Here is a 9,810-nt window from a genome sequence, read left to right as displayed (position 1 = left end):
AAAACATGGGGATCTTCTACAGTCACATAATTATTTTGTAAGCATTCATCAATATGTTGATGAATAAAGCAACATGTCGTTGCTTGTTCTTTTTCAGAACAAGTGTTGTTTTCATTTATGGCTTCAAGAATGCCCATTGATTTAAGATGCATTTTTACTTTTATAACCCATGGCATGTAGTTGTTTCCAGTTGATTCTAAAGGAGTAAATTTAAGTTTTTCCATATTCGACATTTTCTATTAAAACAAACAACATGATAAATTATAGTCACTTTATATTCATAAGTATATAAACATTAAACATAAATTTAATATAACATAAATGATAAGTAGGTGACAGTGTCGACCATATGTAAGCAATCATTAATAAATGTTATATAACATAAATATAAATATTAGTAAACATAAATGATAATTAGGCGACAGTGTCGGCCATATAAATGTTAGATAATAGAAATATAAATGTTAGTAACATAAATGATAATTAGGCGACAGTGTCGGCCATATAAATGTTAGATAATTGAAATATAAATGTTAGTAACATAAATGATAATTAGACGACAGTGTCGACCATATATTATTCAGGTGGTATAACCGACCATATATCATTTAGGTGGCAGAGCCAACCATAATTAGTATTAAGATTATCGTGCTGATAACGTGTTATAATTCAGTAGGCTTATAACTACCTTTAGTTGTTTGATTCTTGATGTTATAATTCAGTAGGCTTATAACTACCTTTAGTGGTTTGATTCTTGATTAAGAATGCTAATAATGAAGTGTAAGAACAAAGATGATAATGGAGAGAAAGAAAGAAACACTTTGTAAGTGTGAGAAATGGTGCAAGTTTAATGCTTGCATTCATAGCTATTTATAGCAAAAATATCACAAGTTTAGGTAATACAATAATATTACTTTTGTGTATCAATAATTAACTATCCATTTATATATATATATTTATATATTATAACAAAAAACACATAAATCATTTGTAGCAGTACATAACTCATTAAATTTACTAGTATATCAAGTTTGAATTCTTCGTTAAAGAATTCAATAAAATAATTGAAATTTTGTCATAAATCATTATATAACTTGAAGTTTTGACAATTTATAATAATTGTTTTCACTGCAATAAAATAAATAACTTTAGTTATTCTTGAATGGGACAAGATTTCTGAATGTGTTGTACGATATTGATTTGTTCGTGTTGAGAATAAATACTCCTTTTAATTGGGATTTGTTCAATTAATTCAAAGTTTTCAACTAACCGTTTGGTAGCTAAAATTTAGGTCACATGTCATAGGAAATTGTTGGCCACCGAACTCAGTTTCATTTGGTCCTTAAAGTATACTTTCAAGTCCCACCTTATGAATAAAAATAAATACTATAATTTCCTTCTTATAAATTCCACACCTAATTCTTAAATTATAAATTAATCTTAGTTGACCTAAAAAGTCAAAAGCCAACTCCAATACCACATGACTTGCAAGATTAAATTTAAAGTATGTGGTACTTTTTGTTGTAGGTCGCCCTTCGCTACCGCCAAATAAATTGACCTTACAATACAATACAAAGAAAAGGGTAATTAAAGACCTAAAATGTAACTTTGATACACTCCGTATTTGTTACGTTAAATCATTTCATTTCACATCATATAGTATGTAGTATATAGTATTCTTTCAGAGGAGTTATATCATATTTGTTAATTCCCACATCAACATAAGTAATAAATCAATGTGTATATAAGATTGTTCAAAAACTATTCATTTTGTCACCAATTGCTTTTAGTGTCGTAACTCAATAGAACTTATATGTTTGAACTAAATATCGTTCCTAACAAGTGTTATTAAAGTTACAGTTATAGTCTGGTGTTGTCGTGTTGATACGAACAGTATTCTTAGCTCCGATTGGCTATCTCGATAAACACCTAGTATCTTTCGAACTCGTATAAGAGATAATTTCAACTTTGAATGGTTCAACACATATATATTATTTGTTTCATTGAGCATCATTGAGAAAAAACCAAACATAGTGTAAATATATTTAAACTATACAATGTAATTGAAACATAAATGTCCAAAAGTAATCTCATGCTAACATATTTTTTATATAAAGATGAGAGAAGAAAAAAAAAATCCACTATGTCACTTGCAACATGAACCCATAATACCTTATGACAACTCAGGTGGAATTATTAGTACCAAAAATAGAAAGAAACAAATGTGCAAAAGAGCCTCTTGCTTTGCTTGCATTCCTCTTCATGTAATATTTTGAAGAATTATTGCATAGCAGGGCATCTCCTCATTACATGGCCTCTCCAGTTTCCACTCCACTCATCTCAAAATATACAATTTTATCTTCTTTACAAATCTCCCTTCGGTTTCTACATGTTACCATCTTTCCATTTTTAGAAAGAAAATACAACAATTGTGTTATGTTCTAAAATGTAGATGACCAAACAGAGTTTTCGCCCTCACCACATCGCCTATGGACTTCCTTCATCCTATCAACAGACCGACAAATCCCACTGCACGTCCAATCAAATGATGCCACACAAGCATTTCCGGCTTGTGCTTTCCATTCACAATCTACAATGAACAAAGATGTTACCATAAGTCCATAAGCCAAAATTACAAATTTTTGTGCATTATGCTTTAATATGTTGAAGTTTGAAAATTTACCTGGCGGGGTCCCACAACATAATCGTCGGTCATCAATATGCTCGACGTCAAGCCCAATAAACCAAGATCCTAAAGAAACATCCTCATTTGCATATTTGTGTAGTACATGTCTGAGATTATTTGTAACACAATATTAGAATACAATGGAGTGAATTATGAAGTAAAATAAAATAAAGTTTCGCTCTTGAGCAAGCGAACTTAACTGGTTTAGTGCGATGTAAGTAGCTAAATCTTTTGAAATGGCGTATAATTGTCCTGTGGCATGGCGAAAATACTTGTTTCCTGACTCACCAAATTTCCAATATTCTGGTTCATGGTACCTTACTCCTCTGTTACATCAGATGATAATCAAAATACTGCAACAAACTGAAGCTTATGAATTTTTTGTAAACCGGAAATTAAATTTTTAACTTACTTTTGAGCAAGAACAGGACCAGATTTCATACACCCGATATATACCCTTTTCTTCTTCCTATGTCTAACTAATGTATGACCTAATGTGGCTGCAATCAATATTCAAACATGTTAGGTTGTGAAAGGACTTAAAATACATACAAATAACAAAGAAGTCAAAGTATGAACATTTTGGTTTAGGTATATGATTATAAACTACTCCATTAAAGTCATGTTTCGCATTTATTTAGATTATTGTAACCAAACTGAAGCAAATTTACCTATGTTAACGTGAACATCATCGTCAACTTTGATGTAAAATTCTGCATCCCACATAGTAACCGCGGTTGCAAAATATGTTTTTGTCTTTGCAGACAGTTCTAAGTATCCTTCTACATGATCCTGTTAGTAATAAAGTTACCAAGATTAGTTATAAGGAGTTTCAACTATAACTACCAACCAAATAACTAAAAAATAAACAACATAGAAAAAAAATGATCAAAAAGGTTTACCAGTCTCAAAAAATCTCCATGCTTTCTATCTTCGGCTTCAATAGCTCGATCGAGTATGCCCCCAACCGTAGCACTAACAAAAGCGATCATACACGAGATTTTAACTTTATTTGACAAACAGAAGTACATTGATACCAAAAATAATATGTAATGACCTATAACTTTAAACCAAATGAACTTTAAAAGTGAGGCTCAAATGATTAGAAACATATAAAATCTAGGCACATGATATTCTGAAAAGTTGTTAGCATGCTTTATTTGTACAAAAGTTCACTTGTTGATATATGTATGAAATGACTTGGTTTTTTTCCATCGATCATCATTGGCACATTCTAGCTATCATCATCAACACAACACCAACAACAACAAAACCCAATACCACATGAGTGGTGTATGGGGAGTAAAGATGTAGACAATCCTTCCCCTATTCGAGAATAAAAACAAGTCATTTCTCCACCCAGAGTGAAACACACTCAAAAGTAGAGAAAGTAATCCCTCTCTCTATTCGACGGATAAAGAGATTGCTTCCGAGTGGACCTCCGGTCAATAAGTAGGAAATTTTTTTTTAAAAAAAAATAGTAAATTAAAATAAAAAAATAAAACTGAAACGCCATGAAAATAGTAGAATCAAATTTCCATGGGTTTTAAATCCTCCCTGGAATTCAATTTAGGCTCTAAACGGCAGTCAAGACGCCAATAAATCGACGCTTGTTGTTGACTCAAAAATCTAGCTATCATCATCGTATATTATAAAACGTTGTAATATGTAAAAATGACCAATATTTACCAAAGTGTTTGTTGGCAAAGTGCTATAAAATGAGCTTATCTAAACAGCTAATAACTATTATTGCAAATAGTACTTTCCCTTTATGGTTTGTTTTCGTAACAAAAGCCCCTGGCGGATCCGTGGTATCACTGGTTAAAAACCAAAAAAAAAAAAAAAATCTACTAGATGGCTTATTTTAATGGTGTGACTCAAAAAATTATATTATCCACTGGTGTAACTAGTTAAAAGTTCAAAAAAAATTCCACTGCATTGTGTATTTCACTTGTGTCCCGTGCTACCACTCGACATATTGTAGGTCCGCCCCTACCAATGACAATGGTAAACAGAGTCAGAAAGTAAAGAACATACCTATGACCAATGACGAAACGCATTATGATGCCCTTCTCCTCCTCTAACTTCTTTCTTTTTTCACCTATACATTCAGATGTTAAATATACAGCAGTTAGTGTGAACCAAAAAAAAAAAAAAAAGCAAAAGATCCGACTACATGTGACAATATCAACCCATTAGTTATGACAGATGATTTTGGGTCACTTATATGCGGTCAAAAAATGACTCTTGGTGACTTGTTACCCAACCCGTCCATTTGCCACCTCTAAATTAAACTCTACGAACCTTGAGGCATCCAAGTAGCCCGTACTGAATCTCTTCTTTTACGACTACTAAAAGCTGTATTAACTCCAACAACCATTAAATACTTTCTTCTTTCGGTTGAAGTCCTTGTGTCTTCTTCTGAAATTGGTGATCCGTTCACAATCGATTCCTGGATGGATCTTGCTGCAGCTAATTCCATCTCTAAGCTCGATATTGTTTTATCTAATGTCCTATACATTTAAATCAACAAACCCATACTTAATATAATCAATCATAAAAATTTTCACCTAGTAAAAATCTAAAAAATTTAATATAGAGACAAACTAAAACTCACTGTACAGCTTGATGAGTCTTTGATATCTCCCCAAATATCTGCTTTGGATCGCGCTTTACATTTTTAATCTGTAACTAAACGACCCCAAATTAATCAATTTTGTAACAATTAACCATAAAGAAGTAATTAGTTTCAGTAAATTATTAATTATTAAATATTATATAAAATACATACCTTTCTTAGATCACAATCTTCTGATACTAACTTTAAACCTTCAGATCCTAGAACAGTGGGTCTTGTAATAAGTTTAGAGTCAGACACTGTCCACATTCTGTAACCAATTTTTTGATAACTTATAAATCCAACTTCATTACCAAATTCTAATAACTGCTTATTAATCAGGATTTCATTTTTAAGTTAGAGCTACCAGCAAAACAATTAAGAGGACAGCAACTGCCATTTATTTATTTATTTCCATCAAAGAAGTTAGTTTTTTTTTTTTTATCACAAAGTACAGAAGATGATCATTATATTGCAGAAACCAATGATAATATCTCTTCAAAAACAAACTTACAGTACTCACATGAATACTGCATAGTACTAGAGATAGCCATCATAAATATAAACAAGATTTTTAAATTTGTAACAAAAAATTGGACTCATGTAAAGAGCATATATCATAAAACATCTAAATAAGGAAAGTCAATAAAATCATACAAATAACAACAAAAATTATTGAATCAATAGCAGTACAGTTGCAGTTACCATTTTATGTGATTAACAATTACCTTAACTATTGAAACATCAATAATCAATTCTTCTATTTTTCTACATAAAGTTACTATCATACAAAAAAATCAAAATAAATAAATAAGATCATATAAATAGTAATACCTATTGGTGAAAAGTAATCCAGCACAAAAACTGCCAATACACAAAAAAAGTGTCCATTTTTTTGATATAAGGCTTCTTGAAGCTTGTTGATCTCCTTTGTTCTTCATAATAAGTTTTTCTTTCATTTTTCAAAACTTACTATTTCTCACCTTATAATGAATACTGTTTATTATTATTCATGAGTCAAGACAACCCATGTTTAAAAGACTCAGAAGAAGCAGACCTTGATATGATAATAATTTAATTTAATAAGAAATAAAATGAATTTGAAATATAAGCACTGAAGAACACAGGGAAATTAAGATAGAGAAATAAGGTTTTGTGAGAATATATAAAGAGGTACGCTGTACTTATTCTAGTTTCTAACTTTCTTTATCCCTTTGGTTTGTTCTTTGCTCTCTCTCTCTCTCTCACATATATATCTATATCTATATATGTGTATGTATATATGTATATATATGTATGTATATGTATATGTATATGTATGTACATGTATATGACTCTTCTCTTTGCAGGGAAGGGACTTCCAACAGAAGTGAGGGAAGACCCACTAACTACTACCCCCTAAACTATTACAGAATTACAGAATAGTCCCTCATTTCTTTAAGGGTCCACTTAGCATGTGTTTGTTTAGGTAATATTTTCATAATAACTAACCAAAGTTATTATAAAAGTACTACTAGGATGCATTAAGTCAAATGATTTGAAAGAATACACAAAATCAATTTTGCATTTGCATATAAACTACTACGTATTAAGTAAACAAAGTCAATAATAATAATAATAATAATAACAATAATAATAATAATAATAATAATTATTATTATTATTATTATTTATATATATACTTATATTATATTATATTATATTATATTTTATATTCATATACTAAAGCACAAGCAAGTTTGTGTCATAGCAAGATAAAATTTAATAACATGAAATTTAATATTAAATTTAATTTCTTACAAGTTTTTAATGTTTTATTAAATTCTTATTTTCAATATTCAGTTGATAAATATTTTATTTTCACTAGCATTTTTAGTTACGAGTTATGTGCTAACTATTTATGATAATTAATTTGATACATCTTAAAAAGAAATACGATTAAATAATTTTTTATCCTTTTATTTTTCATATAATATATCTTAAATTTTTATTTTTCTTGTAATATATTTCAAATTATAAATACTAATATTTTAATCAGATTATTGTTAACTTAGGTTCACTAAGAGTAAAATAGCATAATAAAAAAAATATATATCTTTGTAACAATTGTTGATATGTATATAGTAATTGTAAACTATTAAACTAAATGTTGAATGTATATATACTGAAATCTATTATTGTAAACGATTTTTCGTAGCAACGCTCGGTGATCCCTTTTGACCATTAATTCTAAAATAGATAACTAACGATTCTGGATATCACTACTATGAATGGTAATGTAAAATCCATATCCATTTAGTGTGTGTGTGTATATATATATATATATATATATATATATATATATATATATATATATAAAAACAGCATTTATATATAATTCATCGATTCATATCCATTTTTTCTATCGATTTCGTATCCATATCTGTTGGATTAAGCGGGTTAACTGGTATTCGTTGGATGTTATTTTTTTTTTTTTAATATTTCTATTAATGAAATGAAATCATTAAAGTATTTTTAGGAAAATATAAATTTACATCATTAAAGTATTTTTAGAAAAATATAAATTTAATGTAAATTTATAAAAGTTATACACAAAAACGTATAATTATTGTCAATTGAGCAAAATATATTACAATTATAAGTAAATATATATAGACTTCATACTTACGACTATGGATGACAATGAGCCGGATATGATTCGGGTGATGCCGTATCCATATCCATATACATTTATTTTTTGTTCATCTATATCCATTTAATTCCATTTTATCCATATCCATATCCTTATTCACTGGATTAAGCGAGTTAATAGATATCCATTGGATGGTAAAAAATGTTATAATATTTCCTAATATGCGATGAAAACAAAAATGTAGTATAGTAAGAATAAATATATCATGACGTGCATAATTAAAATTTATCCACAAGAATGTGTAATATTTTTCGAAGATATAACACAACTTGTTCAATTTACTATTAAACGTAGATTTTAGAAATTTAAATATGTAATTTGTATGTTTAATTTGTTAGATGTACGTGTTTTTTCGTAATATGTTATAGTCATAGTTATTTCATTGTAAAGTTGAAAGCAAAATAAAAATCTAACGCTAAATGTATTTTTAATAATAAATATGTAAGCATATATCTATATTTATATATTTTTATATGTATTTCGGGTTTTAATGGATATATCCATGGATGAAACTTTTCATCCATGTTCATATTCATATACATTTAGGTTCATCCATATCCGTATTCATATCCACTTAGGTTCATCCATATTCATTACGAAGCGGGTGGATTAAATGAATATTCATTGGATTAGGTGACTATTGTAATCCCTACTTACGACCAGAATTTAACAGCGAAAACGTGCGACCGTGCCTTTATGTAGTTGTTGTTGTTGTTGTTGTTATTATTATTATTATTATTATTATTATTATTATTATTATTATTATTATTATTATTATTATTATTATATTATTATTATTATTATTATTATTATTATTATTATTATTATTATTATTATTATTATTATTATTATTATTATTATTATTATTATTATTATTATTATTATTATCATCCTTAACACTCTATAAAGAGTCCTACGATACATGCCGGCGAGCCACTATTGGTTGTTAATTGGCGAATATGTTATCGAGCCAAGACTGGCTAGCCTTTGGCTTGGCTCTGCCAACGGCCCCAATATTCACTGGGTGATTAATGTGGCTTTAGCAGCCTCGTTGGAAGTTGGCTTATGAAACTAACTATTGCATAAAAACATGTATTGGGTTATATTAATTAATTATAATATGATTATATCATGTATGATGTTATAGGTTGGACATGATCAAAAGCGTCTATATCTCATCTCATAACAAACGGCTCTTTTGCTTTCTCTCTCTCTCTCTCTCTCTCTCTCTCAAAATATGTGTCAACCCCACCGAAAATAATTTTTTTAATTCCTCCACATATTGCCACCACTAATAACCGCATTCATTCTCCTATTATAGTACCATCTTCATTTAACTCCTTCCATCTATTTACTACCTATATACCTTCTTTCAATGAATCACTCCTCGTCACATTTGTTACCCATCAAAATCTTTAACCCTGTTTCTCCGGTTTCATTATCTCCGGCACAAACTTCCATTCCAGTTGTAGACACTTTTAGAGACTTTTTAAACTCGTCATTGCATCCAGGGGTGGAGCCAAGAAATGAAGTTGAGGGGGGCTTCGTTTTTACATGACAATACAATAACAACGATATCCAATCTTGTGTATATGTTGTTTTAAATTTCAATAATATATATTTTTTATACAAATTTCAATAAAATTTTCTACTTTTGAGAAGACGTTATGGTTTTTGAAATCTTTTAGTGATATAATCAATCAATTGATATAAGCATTTTATTCATATGTTATTAAGCTTGTATAATAATTGTATTGTTGACCAACGGGAATTTATTATTCTCCACCTTAAACACTTTTTTATTGATCATTAAAA

General features: G+C 29.0%; 1 protein-coding gene across 4 annotated transcripts; it reads right to left on the bottom strand.

Moving 5' to 3' along the window:
- Window positions 1–1,967: 1,967 nt before the first annotated feature.
- On the bottom strand, window positions 1,968–6,553 carry LOC139886256 (probable beta-1,3-galactosyltransferase 2). 4 transcript variants are annotated; one of them, XM_071870014.1, is made up of 11 exons: window positions 6,138–6,553; window positions 5,478–5,574; window positions 5,304–5,377; window positions 4,991–5,199; window positions 4,724–4,787; window positions 3,589–3,661; window positions 3,358–3,478; window positions 3,099–3,186; window positions 2,887–3,012; window positions 2,684–2,793; window positions 1,968–2,590 (listed from the first exon to the last, which is right to left on the bottom strand). In XM_071870014.1, the coding sequence occupies exons 1-11, from the start codon at window positions 6,260–6,262 to the stop codon at window positions 2,442–2,444; spliced, it is 1,236 nt and encodes a 411-aa protein (XP_071726115.1). In that variant the 5' UTR covers window positions 6,263–6,553; the 3' UTR covers window positions 1,968–2,441. The 4 variants fall into 4 exon arrangements, with proteins under 4 accessions (XP_071726115.1, XP_071726116.1, XP_071726117.1 ...); XM_071870015.1 differs by having other exon boundaries at window positions 5,304–5,371; XM_071870016.1 differs by having other exon boundaries at window positions 5,478–5,538.
- Between the last annotated feature and the right edge of the window lie 3,257 nt (window positions 6,554–9,810).

This window comes from Rutidosis leptorrhynchoides, chromosome 1, assembly GCF_046630445.1.
Source record: "Rutidosis leptorrhynchoides isolate AG116_Rl617_1_P2 chromosome 1, CSIRO_AGI_Rlap_v1, whole genome shotgun sequence".
NCBI lineage: Eukaryota > Viridiplantae > Streptophyta > Magnoliopsida > Asterales > Asteraceae > Rutidosis > Rutidosis leptorrhynchoides.
This window is presented reverse-complemented; position numbering and strand designations above follow the sequence as displayed.